This window comes from Crocuta crocuta, unplaced genomic scaffold, assembly GCF_008692635.1.
Source record: "Crocuta crocuta isolate KB4526 unplaced genomic scaffold, BGI_CrCroc_1.0 scaffold102, whole genome shotgun sequence".
NCBI lineage: Eukaryota > Metazoa > Chordata > Mammalia > Carnivora > Hyaenidae > Crocuta > Crocuta crocuta.
Genome location: NW_027530019.1, coordinates 2,466,266 through 2,491,976, shown reverse-complemented (window position 1 = coordinate 2,491,976; position 25,711 = coordinate 2,466,266). Strand labels below are relative to the sequence as shown.

The window sequence follows — 25,711 nt, the reverse complement described above, 5'->3', positions numbered from 1 at the left end:
GGGTCCGAGAACGGAAGAGGATTCTGGTGTGAGAGGTTTGCCGGTCAAAGGACTGGGTTTCAGTCAGCCTCGGACCCTGTGAACTTGGCCAAGGTCCAGGACCTCTGGGACTGTCATTTTGCCCCTTTGAAGTGGGAAAGGTGTGTCAGGGCTCCACACCTCAGACATGAGCAGGAATTTCACACAGCACTGGGCTCTCCCACCAGCAGAGCAGCCGTGGACACATTTCTGAGTCTAGGCCTTGTTTGTTTCTTCTCTGAGGACCGTGAAAGTGCATGGAAACCATGCAGCACTGTAGCTAGCATATGGTAAGCTCTTGACGTCGGCCATTATTAATTCAGCATTAACTTAATGTACTCTACATAAAACACACTGTAGCCCACGGGACCGTATTTAACATCCATGCATGCAAACATAAAGAACATCATCTTTCTGATCATGTGAAACACAAAAAAGAAACCAGAACAAAATGATCTAAAAAGAGTGGGTGTTTGACATTTAAATGACGAAAGACAGGCTCACAGAAGAGAATCTTACCCATAAATGTCCAAAACACCAATAAAAGTGTGCTGCTTGCCTGAAAACTGCAATGCTTGGTTAATTCTGTCCACAATGAAGTCGAACAGGTGAGCGTAGATCTTTTTGGCCAGTGCATCCCTGGCGTTGACAGCCTGGGGCCTGGTCATGGGTTTTACCACTGTCTCGGAGGTTGTAATAATTTTGCGATTGCACAGCCACTGAGCAAATTTGCCACTCTCCAGGCCCAGGAGCTCACAGAACACCTCCAGGTGAGTGTCATCCTCCTTCAAAAACAAGCACAAGCCTCATCAGGGCCATCTGGCCATCCAACTGAGCTCCAGCCCACCCGGCAGGGGTCCCTCGGCCTCCATCTGGGCCTATGTGACAGATGAGGATGAGGTGGCGGGAACATGACCAGGCCTCATAAGACAGAGGCAGGCCTGGCAGGAAAGCAGAAGGGGCCACAGTGGCATGGGGTCTGTACGTGGCCCTTGAAGTCCTGGGCTGCATCCCACCCAGATTTTCATTCTGGCCAAAGAATGTCAGGGGTGAAGAAGGCCACGGAGGCAACCCTCCCCTTTCTGTGCGTGTAGACAGAGCCTCTACATGCTTTGCAACATGCCCAGGCCACCTGCCAGAGCACATTTGCTCACCCTGTCCTTGCCTGTGTGTTCAGAGTTTGTGTGAGTGGTCTAGTCCTGAGGTACCTAGATATCATTGTCAAAGAACCCGGTGGGGCTCCCTTCACAGAGCCAGCTTCCCAGCTGACAGGGCAAATGTGTTGAAGGCTTTTCCTAGACAAACAAAGTGAATCTTGCTTCTCTCCCTATTCATCAGCAAACAAGGAAAAGTCTGTTTCTGTTTGTCCTCAACCAGTACAGACAAGGAGTCCTTGTCACCTGGCAAGGAGGGGTGACCTCTGTGACTGAGCACTATCATTCCCCTCTGGCAAGGGAACTTCTGACTTCAGGCTAATCTGCAGAATTATCACAGGCAATCAGAGAACCGTGTGGTCATATTTAAAAAGCATCAGATTATAGTGGAGCAAACAAACTAAAAAGTGCCACTGCCTCCGTGATGTCCACCCACATGCCCTCTGACCAACATTCCAGGAACATGAAGCTTGTACTTGGGCACCTGAGCTCTTCACTGGGGAACAGACTGGCAGAGCCGTGGGTCTTCTTCCTTCTAAAAAGGAACTAACCCATCTGAGTCAAAAACATTCAGCTACAGGTCCTGCCACAGGGGGGAAGGAAAGGGGCAGCGATTCTTAAAAAGATGACTTCTTTCAGATTGTGTTTGGCTGATATTTCAAGTTCTTGATACAACTGAAGGGTATGTATGTTCCAATAGGACCAATAAATATAGAACTTTCATTTGCTATGAAGATTCTACATCTTGGGGTGCCTGGGTGGCTCAGTCAGTTAAGCCTCTGACTCTGAAACTCAGAGTTTCAGCTCAGGTCATGCTCTCACAGTTTCATGAGTTTGAGCCCCACATCGGGCTCTGCATTAGCAGTGTGGAGCCTGCTTGAGATTCTCTCTCTCTCTGCCCTTCCCCTACTCATGCTGTCTCTGTCTCTCTCAATAGAAGATTCTACATCTTTTTCAGAGACTTTGTCTCCTCAGACTGATAAACAAAGGATTTTTAGTCTAGTGGTTTTAACTCCTTCTCCAAAATACTACCTTCATAACAAACTTCATGGGACAGAGTTCAATTCAAGAGCAATTGCTGGGTGGAAATCACACCTTTAGTCTAAGGAGTTTGCAAAGAATGAGTGCAGAAGCCCATTCCTTGGAGGTGCATGAGAAGGCGCAGAGGGAGAGCACCCACCACACACATGTGAAGCTCCTACCCAGGCCTACCATCCCCTCTCCCAAAACCTCCCAGTCTCGTGTGAACTGACTAACCCGATGAGGGATGGACACTGGGGGGATGGGAGGGGTGCTTAGCATTGAGGAGAGGGAGGAAAATTACATCCTGGTCAAAGGACAACAGGACTGAAGCACCGAGACAAAAACCACATGCTCTGTCCACTTTGTTTGGTTCTCTTCTGCCCTAAACTGCAGGTACCAGTAAGCCGAGAAATTACCACTGTACTGTTCCCATGAGTTCTTTGGGGAACATGAAAATAGACATTGTTAGATCATGAACTGAATGCTTCCTCCCAAAATTCCTATGTTGAAGCCCTTATCTCCAGTGTGACAGTATTTGGAGTGAGGGCCCCTGGGAGGGGACTGAGTTTAGATGAGGTCATGAGGGTGGGGCCCCATGATGGGATTAGTGCCCTTCTAAGAGGAAGAAACAAGAGCTCTCTTGCGCTCTCTCTCTCTCAATCTCCCTTTCTGTGAGGACACAGGGAGCAGGAAGCTGTCTGGAAGCCAGGAAGAGAGCCCTCATCAGGAGCTCAATCATGCTGGCATCCTGATCTCAGACTTCCAGGACTGTGAGAAAACCACTTCCTTTTGTTGAAGCCAGCTAGCCTGTGTTATTTTGTTATGGTGATGGGGGCTGATAAGATAGACGTATATTTACACAAAGCTTTAAAGGTCAGGAGACTTTGCATTTCATAGAAACATTTTTGTTTCACTCTGTGTTATTTTCTTCTTTACAAGGATATTAATGAGCATAACCAAACACACGCTGCTACCAAGGATCAATTCTCATAATTGTGTTGAAGAGACACACACATAAACTAACCTTGTGTTTGGTAAATAGAGAAACCTGTCACAAAACTTCTATGGAATATATTCCCAGAGAGAAAGCCGGCACTGTTGGTAGATAGGAGGCATCCTTTTGGCTTAAAATATCCAGTTCCCTCAGGGCCCTGCGTGACTTGCACCCTCTCTTCCCACAAACACATTTTCTGGCCTCATCTACCACTCCTTTTACTCATTTCCCTTTGGATATACTGACTTTTTTTTTTTTTTTTACTATTTTTCAAACACCTCCTGGCTGAGGGCCTCTGTAACAGCTGTTCCCTCTACTTTGAATGTTCTTCCCCCAATACAGGCACAATTCACCTTCTCAGCTTCAGGCCTCTGCCTACCATGGCCATATCAGCAAGGCTTTCTCTGAATGCCCTGCACAAAGAGGCTCGGCCCTCCGTACCCCCTTCTCTGCTTCAGTTTCCTATTTAATAGTCACCACCAGCTGTGAGACCCCATAATTATTTATTGGTCTCCCCTCCACTTCCTTCCCCTAGAGCATAAGCCCCATGAAGGGTTTCCTGTCTTGTTTTGTTTGCTGCTGTTTCTCCAGAGCCTACAGCAGGGCTTGGCACAAAGTGGGGACTCAGCAAATATTTACTGAATAAAGAAAAACGCATAGAGAATGCATTTCCCTCTCCTTTACTGTTGCAAGGGGAAGATGTTTTACTCTTTAAAAGCCACCCCTGGAAATCCTTGCTTCCTTGTTCCTGACACCTGGTCTCCTCGGCAGGCCTGGTGTGCCTGATGCTAAGATGCAGAAGCAGGGTAGCGACAAGACGCTCTACTGATGACCCTCTGAACACAGGAAGGTGAAACAAAGCAGCGTCTTACGCTAACTGAGGATCTCTCGTTGCCCACCGCCATGATCTGCACATTGCCCAGGTGGAGGATGGCTGCTAGGATCTTAAAAACATCCATCTGAAAGTCTTCCTTGAAGCCTGAAAAAAAAAAATCCACATTAAGATTACTGCACTTCTTCTCTTACTTAACACTAGTATGATAAGCACCTGAGTTCTTTTAAGACACTCTAGTGCCATCAGTGCCAAGAGCTGGGACAGGAATGTGAAGCGGCTCCCAGAGAGGATCTGGTTTGCTCTTCTTTCCAGTGGGACTTGTAATGACACAGACGTGAAATCTACAGCCCACAAGGTTTCCCCTTTTGTCATGGCTGATAGAAGTTCAACACAAAAAGTAATATCCAAGTAACCCCTTCATGTCAGGTTCCTGAGAGAATCAGCTCTCATTTATCCGATGTGATATGCTTCCTTTATTTTTATTGCATTTCTTTTTTCGTTTTGGTTCACAAGCTCCTTGAATTCCTCTTGTGGTGGGTGCTGGGTAGATTCCATCTGCCTCTGCAGCTCTGCCCGAGGGGGCTAAACCATCTGGGTCAAGGCAATGGGCTCTCAGGCCCTCTGGCCTCTGGTTGGGTGTGGCCAGTGAGGACCGTGGCAGGAGATCAGAGACAGGAGGAGAGAGGTACTAGGTGAGTCACCCCCTTTTCCCTCCCTACAAAGCTGCCTCGGCTCTCAGTGTTGTCACTGCTCCTGGTCCAGTGCTGACCTCCCTCAACCCTTTCTTCTGGCTCCAGTGACACCACTGTGCCCAAAAGGGAAAGAGAGTGAACTGCTCTGCTCCTGACCCTGGGTCCTTGCTGCCCATTATAGCCCCCTCGGATCTGTCCAGGTCTTTGTCGTTGGTCCTTTCATAGATAAGCCCTCCTCCCTTTATCCTATTTACGTGGACCCTGTATTTCCCACTGGGACCCTGACTGCTGTAGGTGGCATATAAATTAGAATATATAACATGCTCAGTCACCATGGGTCATCAGCACATTTCCTGGAGCCAAAAATAAACCCAGCCAGCTACTAGGAAGGATTTTGTGTCCGGTGTCCGCAAACCACAATGGAGAGCCTGTCAGTTGTGAGCAGGGCTTTGCTAGGTTGGGACTCCAGGGCGGGAGGGCGGTGGGGGTGGGGGTAGGCACCAGCTGGTGCACCGAGGAGCTTGGAGATACTTTAGGAGGGTGGGGCAGGCTCATTCATATCGATGTCCATGGTCCCTGGTCTGTGTAGGAACAGCAGCTGTCATGGGCACCTGCGACCCCCCTCTCCCAATGCCCTCCAAGCAAAAAGAAGCAGGCCTGAAATGCTGAGTAAGAGTGGCCGCGGCCACCCCCTGCTTCTTCCTTGAGGACACCTGCATTATTTCAGTAGCAGCTAGGTCATGTTCTTAAATAATTTCAGAACCTAGAGAGTCTTCTCTACTTCAAAGATTCAACAAAACCAAAGTTGCAAAAGATTTCAAACCAAAAATATATGAAAGACTCCAGCTCAGCCCGAGTTCCAGCATTGTTACTGCCTTCTCATTTGGACCTCACACTTCGTTCTGAAGGACAGATGCCTCTAACAGAAATAACCCCCCAGGCTGCCACCATGATAAGCAGCAGGTCAGTGAGGAGGAAAAGCAACTAAAAACATGCCATCGGGAGATCTCCTTTTTGGCATCCCCACTCACTGTGTGATCGATCCATAACTAAATCACTTTGCTATTCCATGTCTTCCAGAACCCACAAAAGTGACCTAACTCCAAAGCAAGGATGTGAAGGAGAGGGCTTAAGACCTCAATGAAGCAATTCTCTTTAATGAGGCAAGGTCATGCGAGAGCATCGCTGGCCTGAGACCTTACTGAGAAGTACAACGGGCAAGGATCTTAAGCCTGAAGTCCAGGCCAGGTCTGACTCTTTCCACCAAGTTTGTTCTGTTAGAGATTAAATGGTCAGGCAAGGATAAAAAGGTTAATTAAATGAGAGTCAGCAGAAGAACAAAGGAAAGGAGCTTTTGGTGAAAGTGCATCCCTTTCTGCTTCATTGGGGGTAATTCCATGACCAGGTAAGGGTGTCTCAGGAGCAGAACTGGAAGGGAAAGCAGGTGGAACTCTGTGCCAGACACTGTCTCCAGTACTCTCCACATATCATCTCATCCAATGCTTACAACAACTATATGAAGTAAGCACCATCATGGTTCCGATTTTATAGTGAGGGGAACTAAGGCAGAGAAGGGTTAGTCACACTGGGCATGTCACATCTAAGCAGCTTAAGGCTAGGGACCCCTGCAATATGTGAAAAGACCCATGGTGTTAATGAAGCTGTCCTAGTTTCACCCCCTTTGTGTCTAAACATGGAGGACCCTGATGACCCCAAGCCAAGCAAAGAAGTCTAAGCAGATTTCAGAGATCCATACATGGGTTGTGCTGTGAAATGGATTTGCATACTGAACTAGATGACCTCACTGCTAATTTCTCCATACTAGCTTTGTAACAAACCAGAGCAATGGAGAAATCAACCAAGTACTTATTTAGCAATTACATTTTTAAAAAGGGTAGTCTGCCCAAAGGTGCTATAAACCTATATACAATTCAAGTTAGGTGGCCTGCCCTTGAGGCGATCTCCATCTAAGAAAGAGAACACTAAGACATAGACAAGAAAACATAGCCAGTGAGACAAGCAGTATCAGCAAGGCACACACATTGTTAGGAGAAGCACTGTTGTTTAGAACTTTCCAAGGTGATGGAAATGTTCTGTATTTGTGCTGTCCAATATGGTACCTATTACCACATGTGATTAGGAACACTTGAAACATGCCTAATGCAAACAAGAAACATGCCTAATGCAAACAAGAAACTGATTTTTTAAGGTTATTTCATTTCATATTTTTTACTGTTTATTTTTGAGAGAGCGCGAGCGAGCAGAGGAAGGGGAGAGAGAGAGAGAGAGAGAGAGAGAGAGAGACACAGAATCCAAAGCAGCCTCCAGGCTCTGAGCTGTCAGCACAGACAAGTCCAGACAGAGGACTCGAACTCAAGAACCGTGAGATCATGATCTGAGCCTAAGTTGGATGCTTAACGGACTGAACCACCCAGGTGCTCCTCAAGTTATTTCATTTTAACTAAAATGAAATAAAAATAGTCACTTGTGGCTGGTGGCTACTGTGTTGGATGGCACAGGTTTAGAAGCCATGAAATCAACGTGCAGAATGAGGTATTTGGTTGTGGGGGGGGTCACGTGATGACGGCAAGTTCAAAGTTACAGTGAAGTCATCTGGTTCCATTCCACAACAGTAAATGGACCTCTGCAGTCTGCTCAAACTTCTTTGCCTGGCATGCAGTCATCAGGGGACTTCCTTGTTGAGACACACGGGGGTGGAGCTAAGATAGCTCCACGAAGTCCATCCATTTTGAATCTTCACATATTGTAAGAAAACTCTAAGGAATCCATCAACTATGCCCACTCTACCATCTAGGACAAGGGGCAGCAAATGTTTTCTTGTTAGGCTTTGCAGGCTGTACAGCCTACATCACAATTCTGCCACCACAGCATAGAAACAGTAATAGACCATACTTAAACAAATGAGTGTGTCTATGTTCCAATAAAACTTTATTTACAAAAACAGTCAGCCATCTGCTGACCTCTGGTCTAGGACATTTTTTAGTGATTCATGCGGTGAAGTCATGCTTTCATTAAATAGATACTGATCTGTCATACTGATACAGCATGCCATAGTTCATAAACCACATTAGACATTATCTCTTAATCCTCACAGCAACCTCAACAACTACTGGGGGGTGGGGGGTGGCTACTCTCCAAAGATGGTCCCCGATGCACTCATTATCGTCTGAGTGAACATGCATTGTGCAGTTCTCTCACCATGAGTTAGGAGTCTGAGCTGGCCCTGTGACTCACTTTTAACCATTAGCACGTGGCAGGAGTGATGCTGCATTGCTTCTGAGGCTGGTTCATAAAGTCTATAGATTCCACCTAAGCCTACTGTAACTGGCTCTGGGAGAAACTAGTCACAACATGCAGTTCATTTACCCTGAGACCAGCGTGCTGTGAGGAAGTTCCTGTGGAGAGAGACAGATGTCCGCCCAGTCCCCCGTACTTCTAACAGTTCCAGCTCATATGAGAAAGCAGGCTTCAGAGGATCAGGCCCCAGAATATTCCCCCAAGTGAGAAGCATCCAGCTGAGCGCGGTCACCCCAGGATCACAAAACATAAAATAATGTGTCCTGTTAGGCCACTACGATTTGGGGAAACAGCAACAGATAATTGGAACAACTCAATATTCTCAGTGCTGTCCCAGTAGTGGGAAATGGGGAAACTGATGCCCAGAGAAAATAATCTATGAAAGGCCACAGGCCCATCTTATGACACGTGACAAAAACTGAAGCAAATACATGGCAACAGATAATTTACTACTAAATTGTGAGGTCTAATGGCCAAGGCACAGGCGATCGGAGGAGACATTCACTGGGCTAGCGTCTGTAAGTCACAGGCTTGGTAGAGAGTAAACCGGCGCAGAGTCCACCACATTCCTGGCCTTCTGCCCACCACAGCTACCACAGTCGGTGAGGCTCTGGAAGGTGAGTGAGGGGAGGATGGCCCCACCTCCTTCCACCTACTTCGCACAGCACAGTGGGCAGCCACGAGAGGCAGTAGATTGTTTTACTCTACCTCCCCACAAAACTTTGGCTTTGTCAAGACGTCTAGGCCAGGTGTGCAAGGCTGGGTGGGACAAGGTGAGGCAAGCCGGGTGCCAGGGCCTGATCTGGCATTTGTGCCACCCTGAACATGAGCCCCTGAGTGCCTCCTTCAAGTGTGTGCCCTGGTCGCCTCTCCTGCCACACCCTAGCCCTGGCCCTGATAGTGTGGATACTTGTGAAAACCATCTAATTTGTGCGAGGCAGTGAAAAAATAAATTGCTGCTGCTGGTCTCCAATGATCAGGGAAGATTTCATGGAGAAGGGGTGATTTTGCCCAAAGGATAGCTAGGGCTTGGACAACAGGGAACAGAGATTGAGGGCAGGCGGTAATATTTAGCAAGCACTGGCTACGCGCTCTGCCTGGTGTCAGGGGTTTCACATACATTTCCTTACCAGTTATTATGAGAGCTCTGTGGGTAAGGAATATGGCCATTCTACAGACAGGGAAACTGAGTCTCAGTAGGGCAACCCCTTTAGAGTCCGGCCAACTGGGTTTCGAGTCATGTTTATTTGATCCCAAAGCCTACTCTATATCTCTTGTATCATTTTGCGGTGAGGTGAAACAGTATAGAGCTGGGAAGGAGGGTCGGAAGGGCAGCGGTGAGGAGAACAAGGCGTGTGGACCAAGGGGCCACAGGCCCCTGCCAGAGCGAGGCCGCCTGCTCCCTCCTCACATACTGTGTTCCCTCTCACTGCAGGGACATTATAGCATTATAAAACATATATAATAACAATGACTATATATAATGATTATGACTATTTATAATAAATCTTATTTATTATAAAGTATTTAAATTGCTCTTCTCCTTAATGCATTTGGAAGGGGCAAAATCAGACGGTAATGGTACTTAGGAAACCAACCAGTTTTCATTCCCCATTATCCAAATCTTGCCTATTTTTCTGATACATTTAACAACCAACAGTTCATTATTATTTCACAATAATGAAAACAACCTGGTGAAAAAAATATTCGCTGTGAGATGTGAAAATGGCCTGTGGTCTCACTGTTTTCTGTAAAAAAAACAATGTTGTAAGACTTTTCCATTCCCCTACGATAAAATGGGGAAAATGCCCCTGTCTACTCATAAAGCACTTGTAAACTAAACAAGGTAATCCAGGTAATAAAGTGCTTAGGATGGTGCATGGCACATAGTAAGTTTCATGTAAGTGACCCAAGCAGGGTCAGCATGACTCTCCAGACTGGATTTACCAGTCTTCTCTGAGGTTAGCCCAGAGGAGCTTGGGAGTGGCCACAGGCCTGCAGTCCATGTTTTTCACCTGCAAACCAGCGAGCCTGAGGGCAAACAAGTTGATTTCTAGATCTTTTAAAGGAAAAGCATAGTCTTGACCACTTGGCCTCCAATATATTCTGACTGGCTCATCCTAAGATTAGAATTTATTAAGACTCTTTAAACACATGCACCCTGGGCATCCCTGCCTTTCAGTTTTTTTTAAAAAGAGAAAATGGCCACACCTTGTGCAGGGCACTTCCGCTTACCCAGCAGTGTGAAGGTCTTCCGAGTCTCCACCATGTCTGCTCTGTCATTCACACCCTCAATGACAGTACTGCCTCCCATTCTTGTGTAATTAAATTCCTCTGCACTCCCTGAAATCAAAAGATTGTTAATGTCTGTGACACATACATTTGTACATATGTGTTTATCAGAAGCAAGACAGGAAGCTCACATGTAATGCGCTGTGGTAAAGCACCTGACACACATGAATCCATTATTCTTTAGATTTCTACATCACAGACACAGAAGCTGAAGCTCAGAAAAGTGAAATAACTTGCTCAAGGCCCCACAGCTGAGACAGGGACAGAATTTAAACAGGGGCCTGACTCTAAAGCTCATGGTTTTTGTTCCCATATCTAGCCATTTTATACAGCTTTACTGGGGTTTACTGAACACAGAATAAACTGTACACGTTTAAGATGTATAATTTGATGAGTTTTGGTATATATATACCCTGACGAAATCATCACCACCATCAAGAGGATAACCATATGCACACCTAATATTTAAACAGTAGGTGACCATGACCCTTCAGAAGGGTCTTGCACATTCACAACTCACATTCTGTGGCAGGCATAGGGATTATCTTTATGTGAGATCTGAGGAAATCTAGTGGACAATTCTACCAACACAGCACAGACATGCAAGAGAGGAGAGCTGTGACAACACAGCAGTCCAGCAGTTTGTGCTAAAGGACAAAGAGTTCGGTTGCCCCTGCAGTATAATTAGTCAGAATGATAAATAATAATGACCTTGAGTCATCAAGGAAGCTCAAATTATGATAGAGGTACCCCGTCTCAGAAGATAAGGAACTACGTCCTACCTGTTGGAAAGATGACTACCCAAGGAAGTTCAGGTAAAGAAAGCTTAGAGGTTTACAGCACCAAGCCCCAGTGGTCAGGAGGCCTGATTCAGGAAGTTCTGGCTGCATAACCATGATCACCCATGAGCTCTGAGCAACTCCCTGGAGTTGAAGGGTCTCCTCCCCGGGGCCCACCCCAACCCTCCATCTATCTCCTTAGTTAGACAGATGAATCAGTTCCACCCCTAAACCCAAGGATCTATGTCCGTGGGACAGAATATTTCTTTAAGTGATATTACTGTAAGAAGAAATCAATCTAGAATTTAATCCCCTACATAAAAGGGACAGATACTTCCATATGTCACCCACCACGTACCCAACTTAAGATGTTTAAACTCCGACTGCTGCGCAGATGCACAGAGCTGGTAAAAAATGTGGTAATTTCGTTCATTTTCCGACTGTAAAATAAAGAAAAGTCCTGAAGTTACAACGACCCTTTACAGTAAGGACACGAGGTTTCAGGGAACAGGTCTTAGATGGCTCACGTGGACAGACAATTCTACTCTCATGGACACTGTCACTTTGGTGGGTTTCTTCTCTGGTCAATAAGGCTGTGGGCAACCTGCTGCCCTCTGCTGGCTCACAGGCAGAGGGCGGGCTGCTGGCTCAGGATGGCCTTCCAGACAAAGACCCCAGAGAAAATGCTAGTGAGAATAATCTAATTTGTACTAGTTGAAATTTTTGTTTTGAGAGAGAGAGAGAGAGAGCACGCTAGCAGGGGACAGAGGCAGAGAGAGAGAGAGGGAGAGAGAATCCCAAGCAGACTCCATTCTCAGCACAGAGTCCGATACAGGGCTCAATCCCATGATCCTGGGATCATGACCTGAGCCTAAATCAAGAGTCAGACACCCAACCGACTGAGCCACCCAGGTACCCCTGAACTAGCTGAAATTTTTAAGAAACATCCTGCAATATAAGGCTTACTGTTATTCTCCTGGGCAAAAACTAGGAGAATTTTCTCCATTTTACTGACAGAAGAGTCTTTCTCCTAATCCCCCCAACCCCATGACCTGTAAGCCTGTTCCCTTCTTGACAGGAAAGCCAGTCTAACAGCTTTGTCTGTTTCAAGTGATTTCTGTGTTCTAGAAAGAGAAACTTGATGGTTAAACTCTAAGGATCTTTTAAGTGCCCCCATATTAAAAATAATAATTTTTCCCTTTGGTGAAATCATATCATTCCACTGATACTGCATCCATCCATCAATTTTTTGTTTTTAAGAAATAGAAAAAAATAAGCCAAAATGCCAGTGAAAGACAGGAAACTCTATTCTTCAAGTCACAGAGCAATGTTGATTGTCTAATGAGCATGTAAGTGTAAATACTACTTTAAAAGTTGGGAAAAAGAAAATTTAATCAATTTTTTTATACTTACTTGAAAGACAACTCTGGATTTCTCCAGCAGGTAAGTTCTCATGTTGGCTCCTATAATTTGATTTCTCTCATCAAAACTGATTTCTGTGTATTTCCCAAACCGACTACTGTTATCATTGCGGGTGGTCTTGGCATTTCCAACAGCCTACAAAACAGAGGACTCTCAATAATGTTACAAAGTTCTTTGCTTATTAAAACCCAATCCTCTATGCTGGGAGAATGTCTAATTAACAGAGGAAGATTGGGGAGTGAGGGAAGCAGCTCACAGGGGACATGACACATGCTTAACCTGCCATTCAAGGCTCTCCTCCATCTTGCTGGGAGACACTGAGCAGGATTAGAATGAGCACAGGTTCTGATGTTTCATGGTTCCTAGGTCCCTGTTTTTGCTGTCTGTGTAATGCTAGAAAAATGATTTCATCTTTCCAAGTCTGGATTTCTTATTTGTAATATGGGTATTATATGCAGCTTATGGAGTAGGGAAGATTACCACATCCATAACCCGAATATTATAGATGCTCAATTAAAAGAATGCATCCTTCATTTGAACTTTGTTTCTTTCCCTATCTCTTACCACCTCCCTGCTCAGAGTTTCCACTCAACTAAAAAACTGCTCTCTCCCATTCTTCCAATATTCTGGGCATGACTTTTGCTTTTTACTTCTACCCTTGAATTCTGTCTCTCCTCTGCCCGAACCCCTCCCCCTTACTGAGCATTTTCCATCTGGAAGAACGCTTCTCAAGCACACATACTGTATTTCCTGGCCAGGTCATCATGTTTTCTGACAACACATATTTACTGAGCACCTGCTATGGGCCACATGCTTGGGTGGCAAAGGTGAACCAAGAAGACATGGCCCTGCCTTTGTGGAGCTTATAATCTAGTGGGTGAGACCAACCTTAAACAAATAATCACACAAATTTCTCCACTGGGCAGTACCTCTGGACAACTTTTCTACTGCTCTCTTAGATTGTGGTTTATGTTTCCATTTATTTTTTTCAAGTTTATTTATTTTAAGACAGACAGAGACAGTGTGAGTGAGGGAGGGGCAGAAAGAGGGAGAGAATCCCAAGCAGGCTCCATGCTGTCAGTGCAGATCCCAACATAGGGCTCCAACTCACAAACCACGAGGTCAAGACCTGAGCCAAAGCCGGACGCTTAACTGAGTGAGCCACACAGGCGCCCCATCATTTAATTTAACGTATGTTGATGTTAGAGGAGTCTTAAAACTTGGAGACTGGGGCTTATTCTTTTCCATTACTTCCTGTATTATCTGGTACAGTGGCTTATACAAAATAGGTGGTCTGATAAATATTCATTGATGATTCTGATTTGAGAAAACAGAGAGAAGAGGTCTAGGAACCTAAAGGTCTTAATTTTTTGCAATGCTTCCAAATAAATCTAAATCAATCCTTTTCCCATTTTGCAAAGCAGGCAGAGCTGGCCTTTGGGTATCTCCTGAGCCTTTGAGATGCCCCTTCTTCCTTGAGGGCTGCCTCCTTGCTCCTGGGTGTCATGAGGACTGGTCTTGCCCACACCACCCTCCCAGTCAGTGCCATGCTATTACGTCAGCTCTCAGGGAGGGAAGGCAGAAGGGCCTTGATATGCAGCATTTGCCAATTTATAAGGTGTAAATATTCCCACCATGACTGATGTTGAACTGTCAAAGTTTTAACAGTTGGCTTACAAAAAATTTTCTGAATAGGTAACAATCAGCTCATGAAAATTGGTGTCATTTGTTGGCAAACACCACTGGTCTCAGTGCACCGGTGGTGTCTGTGGTCAAGGAGATTTTCTTTGGGATATAAATGTAGACATGGGACTTCTGAAATCTGATTTCTAGCCCAGAAAGTAGAGGAGAGAGCCTTGGCAGGGTAGCCTCTTCCTTCAGCTCCTTCAAGACTTCCTGGCCCTCACTTCTATGGTCTTTAAAGCTGAGGGATTCAAGTTAGCCAGACAACATACACACAAACCAACCCACCTCTCCACCGTGGCACACTGCTGCCTGTGACCCCGCTCCCCACCCCTGCAGGGTACACACCTCAGTGATGGGGTTCGATGCCAGGACCTTGTCTTCCACGTGGGCATTACTGCTGGACTTGCTGACGGTGGCGAAGTATCTCATGGCGTAGCGAGCAGACACTGTCTTTCCAGCGCCTGATTCCCCACTTACAATTATTGACTGATTTTTATTGTTTCTAAAGCAAGTAAATTACAGGGTTTTTTAGGTACTCATTTTTTCCTATTAAAAAGGTAATATATANCAAACATATGATATTTGTCCTTCTCTGCCTGACTTATTTCGCTCAGCATAATATGAGGTAACTTCTTTTTATCATTCCGGTGAACTCATTCCCTTCTAGTCTTTTTTTCTATGTGATCAAGCTAAATTTGTTTCCTGCTCTGTCCCCCACGTTGAGGGTCCCCAAGACCACTCGCAGGTCAGTGACCCTCCAAGAGGACTCACCGGACTCAGTACATAGTCATGTTCATGTCTAAGATTCATCACACCAAAAGGCTAACCCTGCAGAGGAGAAAGGCACATGGGGACAAATCCAGAGGAAGCTGGGTGTGAATGCTTAATTCCTACAGCAGTGAATTATGACAAGACATGGGAAGTGCCGTCCACCAGGGAAGCATTTTGGAGATCAGTGGCCAGGGTTTGTACTGGGGCTGGTCACACAGGCAGAACATGTACCAAAACTCCACATGCCCTGAAGGAAGGCAGGTGCTCAGGATGAACCACATCATCTACACAGTCTAGGTACAATGAACCACTCTTCTCAATTGGATAATGGTGAGGAACTTCCTAAAATCCAAGTTCCCAGAGGCTGGCCCTACACCAACCTTGCAAGCAGGCCTCTAAAGAAAGCCGTCTTGGGCTCAGGTCAACTCCTCTGTGTGTATCTCCACATAAAGATAAAAATTTGAAAGACATAATTTGGAGAGCAATTATTCAAAATATGCTTGGGAACATAGGGGCTCAGTAAACCAACATGCTCTACCTAATCTGGAGACCTTTAAAAATGTATTCAGCTTCTCACGTCATAAGATGATGATAGAACTGTACTCTAATGCTGTTCTACATATCCAGCACTGCTTATAGATACTAGGCACTCCATGAATACTTTATAAGGATCCTCAGTTAAGCCTCACAAAAATCCTATGCTACATGTACCTATTTTTATGGGAGAGTCCAACAATGACTCAGAAAGGTAAGGTGACATGAGCCAGGGCAGAGCATGCAGCCTCCCTGTGAATGCTGGGAGCACCTCAGAGATGGAGCTCCCGCCCAAAAGAGCAAGACTCTGAGGACATGAGTGACACACCTGCAGTGTCCCCCACTGGGAAGGAATGGAGCTAGGCTTAGTAAAGCTGGGCTCTCCTGACTCCCAGGTTAGCATCAGCAAGTCTGACATAAACCTACATTACGTTCAGTTCTATTACATTTAGACAGACAGGCCTCCAGAGAAAATGGACTTTGCAAGCTGAGCCCGGTTCAACCACTGAGCTGCAGTGAGCTCATACTATGGACGTTCAGGAGCAGCCCTGGCCCACCAGGCTGTGAGCCACGGACCTTTATCACAGAGATGCCTGGGAGCCAGGGCAAATCCTAGAACCACTGGGGTTCTGCAGTTTGGAGGAAATCTGCTGTAGCAGAGCCCAAGGTAATTGGTTATTAATTGGTGAATCTCTATCCAACATTCATCCTGCCCTCCTTCTTAGAGACTATGTCCCAATTTTCAGTGGGAACACTGCTGTGCATATGAAAGACTACCTATTCCAGCCTCATTTGAGGCATGACCATGTGAATAGATCCTCAACAACGAGCTATGAGCAGAAATCTTTGTGGGGCTTCTGGGAAGTCTCCTTGAGCAGGAGGGGCACATACTTCCCCTGTGACACTCTGTCGCCTACTATATGGAGGAGGTGGCTAAGTATTAGCTTGCCCTCAGGATGAGGGTCTCCCTCCACAGACAGAGGCTCTAAAAGGCATCGGGCCCCTGATGACTGGTAGACGTGCCATGCTAGTTCCAGAATGCCCACCAGTCTTCTTTGTAGGAGAGAACCACACACACCTTCATTATTTGTTTTTTCCTGATTATAAGCAGTGGAACTTAGAGTGGGTGCTCTCTGAACATCTGGCTCACAGATGGAAGACACTAAAGCTGAGGAAACTCAGAGGCTGGGCCTGGATTATGTAGGTCCAGGTCTTATGCCTCAAGTTTCCGTTTATGAAATGAGGGTGATGATGGCGGCTCAGCTGACTTCACAGGGATGTTGTAAGACCTAAAGGAGGCCACTGTCTGGAAAGTTCTTTTGAAAACTGTAAAAGACCCCGCAAAGATAAGATGGTATTTCTGTTCTTCATACTTAAATTTTTTTAATGTTTATTTTTTTGAGAGAGACACAGAACAGCAGGGTAGAGGCAGAGAGAGAGAGGGAAACACAGAAACAAATGCGGGCTCCAGGCCTTGAGGTGTCAGCACAGAGCCCAACGTGGGGCTCGAACTCATGGACCACAAGATTATGACCTGTCAATGTCAGACACTCAACCAACTGAGCCACCCAGGTACCCCTCTATTCTTCATACTTTACAGATGAGAACATTGAAGCTGAAAGAGGGTAAAACTCCAAATCTCCTACGTATAAAGCCTATGCTTATCCTTCATAAGATTCTGGTGGGCTGGATAGGGAAAAAAGCTTAAACATCTCACAGTGGAGAATAAATCAATATTCCTCCAACCAAACACAGTGCAAGAGAAGCATCTGCTATTCCCAGATCAGTAGGTTTGACTTTTGACACCCTAGAAGGAAGAAAAACCAGGAAAGTTGGTCTAGACAGCTTCCACATTGTCATTTGCTATTCATTATAGTCTGTTCCACCGAGGGCACTCCCTCTCTGGTCACATGGTTACCTTTAATAAGACCACACCAGATGTCTGCCCTCCACTGTGAGGGCCCAGAAAATGCAGGGGCGATGGGACAGCAAGAGGAATGAGCAGTAGGCGGCTACCTGGCCATCTGTTTGTACGCCTCTTCAGCCACGGCAAATATATGCGGGTCCATATCACCCATGTTCTGCCCGCTGTAGGCGTGGATGATGGCATCTCCGTAGATGGGCAACTGCTTGTAAGGATTCATGGCCACCAAAATGATTCCTGGGGAAAGACACCAGATGCAGCGCTGGAGTTCTAACCATCACCCATTTCTTCAGGTTCTCTGGAGCAAGCCCAGCTCTGCCAGTTATTAAACCTGCCCTGTGACTTTGGGCAGGTCACTCAATGCTCTGAATCTCAGTGCATCTGAAGATGCCACCCACATTTCTGGGCTACTCTCAGAGCTGAATGAAATGACAGATGGGAATGCCCTAAAACTGAAAGGTTTTGCAATTCTCAATATATATATATGATAACATCATTGCCCCAAATAAGCAATAAATGTATCAAATCCAATTAGAAACTCAAACACAAGCTTTATCCAGATATATTTTTCTGGGGAGTCTGATATCAATTCTTGCTGAAGATTCTCCCCACCTGTAGACAATTCTGTTGACAACAGACTCTTGAAGATCAAATGTCTATGCTTATTAGAAATGTGGGCAAAGGTGTAGCTGTACAAAATGAGTACACATTTTGGCAGAAGTCAACATTTCTAACATAAACATGATATAATATGTCCTCATGACACCCTAGACAGCAAGCATCGTGTTTCCGGGTCACTCCTGCTCTCCTTGAATTGCTCTCCTTACCACTGTAGGTGTAAATGAGTTTGGATTCTGCAAAGCGGATTCTGAGATTGTGGAGCACCGCGGGCTCGTGGAGATAGCTGAGGGCCGTGAGGTCATTCTCACCCACGAGAATGTCAGGATTCCGAAGTGGAGGGAGAGATTCTGCATCAATGGAATAATCCAGCTCCTGTGGACAAAGATGAAATTAAAGTTCAGGAAGTAAAAGATTCCTGGTTTCTGTTGAACTCCCATCCTCTGTCTTATCTACCCTGCATTTGGAGTGATCCCTGACACTGAAAAGCAATCTTATGTGTAGCAATGAGAAATACTTTCCATGGCTGTCTCTAGGAAAATGGGAGTCAGGGGACCAGGGTATTGGCGCTGTGCCCTGGGGCAAGTCACTCACTCTTTCTGGACCCCTTTTCTCTCCTCTGTGAAAAGACTGGCTGGACCAGACCAGGGGTTCTCAGAGCTACAGGCCCTCATTGAAGCCTCCATGAGAGGTGCAGGAAAGCCGTGTGGGCAGGGACTTGAGCATACCATCCTCATTGCTACCACAGGGGTGCCACTTGTATGCAGTTTAGGTGTTGAGAGGCACAGAAGTTTTTGTTTGAAAACAGGGCTCTGCTGGGTGGTGAGAAGTGTCTGAAGGAGCCCTTGTGAGTGGTGGTGGCTCTTTGAGAGAATCCATGTGCTTGTGACTCCAGTCTGGGGGCTCATGCCCCCCTTGTAAGGCTGCCTGTTCCCATCAGCCCTGGGCTCAGTAACTTGTTGGGGATGGTCTCTCCTCTGCTGGATTTCACCTAGCATTCCTAAAGTAGCTGCCTGAGTAGAAGGGAGAGGTTAGCAAGTCTAGTGGTGTTAACACCACAGGCGACTGGGCTCCAAATGACAGAGAATCATGGAACCTTATGATCACCTGTTCTAACCTCCTTTATGTTCATTTCACAGCTTCAGGAAGTGACTTGAGCAAGGTCATCCAGCAAGCTTGTTTTCCTTCCCCCTTCCCAGGCTGCCTTCTTTCTGATACCTGGTCTTGAATCAGCTCCACAAGGTGACCTGGCTGTCCCCTCACAAGTGCCCACTGTGCAGACCCTATCCCATGTAGTGTGCATGCCTCAAAATTGTCTTCCAAGGAGGACATGACTACCCTAATTAACAGCTAAGGAGACAGCTTCAGAGAAGTTAAGCTTCTTGTCCAAGGTCACACAGTATAGATCTGTTTGGCTCTGAAGCCTGTATCTTAATGCCTCCTATCAACACTGAGAGGATTTGGTTTGCTGGTTAGTTGGTTGGTCTGTTTGGAGAGTCGCTCAGGGCAATCCAGGCGAACTGGATTGGACCATGACAGCTGTCTGCTCCATTTTCAGTGAAAATGTATTTGTGGACGTGCCCCAGGCAGAATATTGTTTTTCCCTATTTTCTTGAGAAATAATTAACATATAACACTATAAAATTTTAAGGTATAAATCATAATGGTTTGATTTATATAGACTGTGAAATGATTACCACAGTAGGTTCAGCTCACATCCATCATTTCATAAAGATGTAATAATAAAGGGAGAAAAGAAAAAAATCTTCTGTGATGAGAATTCTCAAGATTTAATTTTCCTAGTAGTATAGCCACAGTCATCATGTTGTACATTATAGTCCTGGAATTTATCTTATAACCAGAGGTTTGTATCTTTTTAAGTTTATTTATTTATTCTGAGGTGAGGGGGAGCAGAGACAGGGAGAGAGAGAGAATCCCTCTGTCTGTGCTGACAGTACAGAGCCCAATGCAGATCTTGAACTCACAAACTGTGAGACCATCATTTGAGCTGATACCAAGAGTCAGATGCTCAACCAACTGAGCCACCCAGGTGCTGCATATACACAACTTTTTTATCCACTTATCTGCTGATGAACAATTAAGTTGTTTCCACATCTTGATTATTGTGAATAATGCTCTATAAACATGGGGTGCAGCTATCTTTTTGAGTTAGTGCTTCTGTTTCCTTTGGATATATTCCTAGAGATATATGAATCATATGGTAGTTCTATTTTGAAGTTTTTGAGAGTTCAGGGTGCCTGGGTAGCTCAGTGGGTTGAGCATCTGACTTGATTTCAGTTCAGGTCATGATCTTATGGTTCGTGGGATTGAACTCCATCTTGGGCTCAGAGACTGCTTGGGATTCTATACCCTCCCCCCCCCGCCCCCCCCACCCAATCATGCTCTAGGTCTCTCAAAATAAATAAGTAAACTTAAAAAAAACTTTGAGGCTTTTCCTTACTGGTTTTCATAATGACTGTACAATTTACAATCCCACCAATAGACACAGGTCTCCCTTTTCTCCACATCCACACCAGCATTTGTTATTTTGTCCTTTTTTTAAAAAAAAAAAAGTTTATTTATTAGAGAGAGAGAGAGAATGTGGGAGGGGCAGAGAGAGGGAGAAGAGAGAATCCCGAGCAGGCTCCATGTTGTCAGTGCAGAGCCTGATGCAGGGAGCAATCCCATGAAATGTGAAATCATGACCTAAACTGAAATCAAGAGTCGGATGCTTAACCGACTGAGCCAACCAGGCACCCTACTTTCTGTCTTTTTGATGATGGCCATTCTAATAGGAGTGAAGTGATATTCATGATGGTTTTGATTTGCATTTTCCTGATGACTAGTGATGTTGAAAACCTTTCCAAGTGTCTGTTGGCCATCATTATATATCTTCTTCAGAAAAAATGTCTGTTCAGGTCTTTTACCCTTTTTTTCTTGAGTTTTGTTTTCATTTTTGTTGTTTTTGTTTTTGCTATTGAGTTGTAAGAATTATTTATATATTTTGAATATTACCCCCTTATCAGATATAGGATCTGCAAATACTTTTTCCCCTTCTGTAGGTTATCTTTTCACTTTGCTGTAGTCACATCTACTTATTTTGTATTTTGTTGCTTGTGCTCTAGGTGTCAAATGCAAAAAATCACCAAGACTTATGTCAAGGAACTTTATTCCTGTTTTCTTCTAGGAGTGTTGTGCTTTCAGGTCTTACATTTAAGTTGTTAATCCACGTTGAGTTAATTTTTGTGACTGTTATAAGATAGGGGTTCAGTTAAGCCGGATATTCTTTTTTTTAATATATATATATTTTTATTTATTTCTAGGAGAGAGAGAGACAGCGTGAGCAGGGGAGGGTCAGAGAGAGAGGGAGACACAGACTCCGAAACAGGCTCCAGGCTCTGTGCTGGCAGTCAGCACAGAGCCCGACGCGGGGCTCGAACCCACGAACCGTGAGATCATGACCTAAGCGAAAGTCGGACACTTAACCAACTAAGCCACCCAGGCGCCCCTAAGCCGGATATTCTTAATCTATAGACTTTTATTTTGAGAGTAAAATAAATTGCTGCTCATATATAGTTTTTCTTTCCTTGAGTTTTTCTGTTATCTGTTTTACCTCCTTTTCTAGTTCAGCCTGTGCAGGTGTGTGTGTCTGTGATGTATGAAAGAGACAGAGAAAGAAAATCAGAAGAGTCCTTGGGGGAGGGGAGAAAACAGAAAGAACATTAGATTAACAGCTGAAGGCAGAGGTGACATTTTCCTACACAAAGCAGGCTTTGTAAAGCTAAGGAGCTGTCTGGCTGCCTGCCCTCTTACCTGCCTCTCCTGGGCTGGGGTTCAGGGCCAGGAATGTCGCTACCTGAAGCCCTGTTGACTTTACTAAAACTGCCACTGCAGCTGCAATCTGAGATTTTTCTCCCCAGAGACACCTGATCCCTCAGGAGAAGCTAGAGTGCATGCAGGCAGCGCTGGACAAGGCCACAAGAAGCTACTGGTAGGGAAGGGCCAGCTAGGTGGGAGTAGCAGCGTCCTCTGTCTGCGTCTCTCTCCCATCCGTACACATGGATCATCTTGTTTGATCTTCAGCAACCCTGTGAGGTACTGCTGTTATTAACTCCAATTTGCATATAGGAAACCCAGAAGCTCAGGGTCACAAACTTAGCAAGTGGCCCTCGAGCCTTTGAATCCAGATAATACGGTTCTTGAAGAAATGTCTTTAGTTGCTCTGCTCATCTTCCTACCTGGGATCTCAGGAGATCACTCCCAAATCCAGGACAGTCTGACTGGAAATAGAATGTCCTGGGTATTTTTTTTTTAATGTTTGTTTATTTTTGAGAGAAAGAGAGCACACGCGAGGCAGGGGAAGAAAGAGGGGGACAAAGGATCTGAAGCGGGCTCTGTGCTGACAGCAGTGAGCACCATGTGGGGCTCAAACTCACAAACCGAGAGATTATGACCTAAGCTGAAGTTGGACGCTCAACCGACTGAGCCACCCAGATGTCCCAAGAGTGTCTTGTTTCTATAGAAACCATGGGCATGACTCACAAATTCCAGCATTTTAATACTCCTATGATATTCCCCGGACCAACTCTGACACAAATCCTTTGTCCAGCTCTATATTTGGGTAGTTAACTCTAAAAAGTAAGGTCACCCTAGCAACGGATCTAGTGGGATGTCATTATGGCTATGAGGGCAAAGGACAGGTCATGATACTTAAAGGAATGGTCAGATCTGCAGAAGCTGGTAATCAAGACATAGCCAGCCTCCGAGAGGGCCTGATCACAGGCGCACTGCAGCACAGGAACCAGCGCTGACAGGCTCCTCACAATATCACACAAAACTGGGCATTCCTATCCTCTCGTCTCATCTCCCGTCACTTCCCTTCCACACGCTGTCCTGGAGCTCCCAATTCTTACCTGTTTCTATCCACTCATGGATGGACTTTCCCTCCTTCTGTTCTCCTCCCACGCCACCCTCTACTTCTCTTCCTCTTCCCACCTTGAGGTTTTTCTCTACTGGTTGATGCCTTGGGCTCCAACTTCTTTTCTCCAAGTTCCCCATCTTTACTCATTGTCTATCCTGAAACCCATGAAACTGAAATGGTGAATTACTGGGGTGCTTGGGTGGCTCAGTCAGTTGAGTGTCTGACTTCGGCTCAGGTCATGATCTTATGGTTCTTGAGTTTGAGCCCTGACGGGGCTCACTGCTGTCAGTGTAGAGCCTGCTTCGAATCTTCTGTCCTCTTTTCTCTGCTCATGCATATGCTCGCTCTCTCTCCATCTCCAAAATAAAATAACATTAAACAAAACGGTGAATCATTTTTCCAGTGTTCTCCCAGCCATGCTGGATGCCAGGGGATGCAGCACAGAGCACTCGATGCCTTCATGAGGGCAGTGTGTGGGGCTGGGGGGTGTGGTACAAACAGGAGTGGACCCACAGCACCAGGATGGCCCCCCCTCAATGTGCCCTCTCCAGGCTGCTCACAAGGGGCCGTGCCCCCTCCACACACAGCCCAGTTACCCTTCATACATTGTGGCAGCCGCGGCCAGCCAAGACCCTCACCGTTCCATCCTCCAACAAAAGTCTCAGGACTTTGTCACCAACTCTGTAGTCTTTTGCTATTTCAGCAGACTTCCAAACTTCTTCAGGATCAGGAATCCACACCCTGTTGTACTGACCAACAGAATGAAACAGGCTTAATTTCAGAGCGTGGAAAACAAAAACACAGATCATGAGATAATTAGACTCAAGGAGATTTCTTTCTGTCCACTCAGTTCCTTCATTAGGAATATTTTACCTAATTTTTGCTTCTGAGGTAATCTGTAGTGTGTCTGCAATGCACCAGGCCTGGCTGCTTCCTTTTACAGGCAACAGAATTCCCAAAGCCTCCTACATATGCCTTGGAAATGGAAAGCCTGGGAATGGAAGGGAAATCATGAGTCCCTTAATGGGAAGCTCTGAGCACTGTCTGCAAGCAGAGGGATTTGGTTCACCACGGATCAACTGTGGGGCTCTGGGCCAGACACATTACTTCTTAGACCAACTTTCTCTCATCCACAAAATGGGTACAGTAGCTACTTCACAGGTTTACTGTGAGGTTAAATTAGACTGTATAGCCGAAAGCCCTCTGCCAGATGCTATGGAAGTGTCACAGCAGTGGTACTTCAGCCCTGGTCCACAAGGATTCCTGCTGTGGGAAGGATGGAAGTCTAGACATAGCTGTGGGGGCACCCGGCTCCGTGCTGGTGGACAAGTCTTTAGGCAGAGCCACACTGCTATGTACTGAATCGCGTCCCCCCCACCCCTAGGCCTGCCCCAAATTCTTATGTGAAGCCCGAATCTTCAGTGGGACTGAATTTGGAGACAGGGTCTGTAAGAGGGAGTGAAGGTTAAATGAGGTCCTAAGGCCCTAATCTGATGATGGGATAAGTGTCCTTGTAAGAAGAGACACCAGAGAGTTCACATGCATGTTCTCTCTCTTACCTGCATGCACCAAAAAAAGGCCATATGAGTACAAGGTGAGAAGCAGGTGGCTGCACCCTTGGACTTCTCAGCCTCCAGAACTGTGAGAAAATGGGCATCTGTTGTTTAAACACCTAGTCCATGGCATACTGTTAAGGCAGCCCTAGCAGACTAACCCACATGTCTAATATTCACACTCACACGCTGATGAGGGGCCGTCTCTCTCTCCAGAACTCACCAGGACACCTGAATGCTGCTCAAGAGGAAGACGAGGTGGCTGCCCTGTCTGGAAACTGCAGCTGTCGTAGTTAATTAATTCCTTTCTCTCCCATCTGTAGCAATCACCCGGACCCCGCATCTCACATTCTCCTTCAGTGGGCTGTTCTTCTGTTTGTTCATCCATTCATTCACTCGGTCATTCACCAAACACTTGCTAAGCATCTATTGTGTGTATGTGGTGAGTTAACCAGAGGCAAAGGTCTTCCCCAGTGGTCATCTCAGTCTCCCTACTAACCCAGCCAGCCTCTAACCTGGAGCTGTGTGTGCATATGTGTATATTTGCATCTTTCTGCTCATTGGGCCTGTGGTCTACTGATGCCTGTTGACCATGAAGAAATATTCCTTCCTCTTGAGAGACTGTACCTTATGAGTTTTCAGTTATAAAAAGATTCTGAGCAATACAATTATGACATTTTAATTTTCCTTATTATAGTTCTATGTGTTTTCTACAATTTGCATGTATTACTTTTATAATCAGAATAAACAATCTTTAAAAGCAAATGTCAATATATATGTCCACAAAAAGAATGGTACATAAATAAATGTTCATAGTAACTTTATTCATAATAACCAAAACCTGGAAACAGACCAGATGTCTATTAATATGAGAATGAATTAAGAGACAAAACTGTGGTATATTCATACAATGGACTGCTACTTACCAAAAAAAAGAATCAACTACTGATACAAGCAAGGGCATGAATGAATCTCCAAAACATTAGGCTGAATCACAGAAGCATTACACAAATGAATACACTGTGTATATATCCCCCCCCCGACCTTTATTTTTTCAGAGAGAGTGAGCATGTGCAGGTGAGCACAAGTGGTGGAGGGGCAGAGGGACAGAGAAAATCTTAAGCAGGCTCCACGCCCAGACTGGAGCCCGACACAGGCTCCATCTCACAACTGTGAG

General features: G+C 45.6%; 1 protein-coding gene across 1 annotated transcript in view; it reads right to left on the bottom strand.

The window, feature by feature from the left end:
- The window catches only part of MYO5C (myosin VC), a 104,610-nt gene that overhangs the window by 70,636 nt on the left and 8,263 nt on the right, over positions 1-25,711 (bottom strand). Inside the window, exons 2-10 of the mRNA XM_077764387.1 lie at positions 23,620-23,730; positions 18,270-18,435; positions 17,535-17,679; positions 14,559-14,715; positions 12,519-12,662; positions 11,464-11,545; positions 10,270-10,377; positions 4,062-4,168; positions 538-803 (exon numbers count right to left, since the gene is read on the bottom strand). Coding sequence (XP_077620513.1) covers positions 538-803; positions 4,062-4,168; positions 10,270-10,377; positions 11,464-11,545; positions 12,519-12,662; positions 14,559-14,715; positions 17,535-17,679; positions 18,270-18,435; positions 23,620-23,730 — 1,286 coding nt within the window. The remainder of the gene's footprint in view (positions 1-537; positions 804-4,061; positions 4,169-10,269; positions 10,378-11,463; positions 11,546-12,518; positions 12,663-14,558; positions 14,716-17,534; positions 17,680-18,269; positions 18,436-23,619; positions 23,731-25,711) is intronic.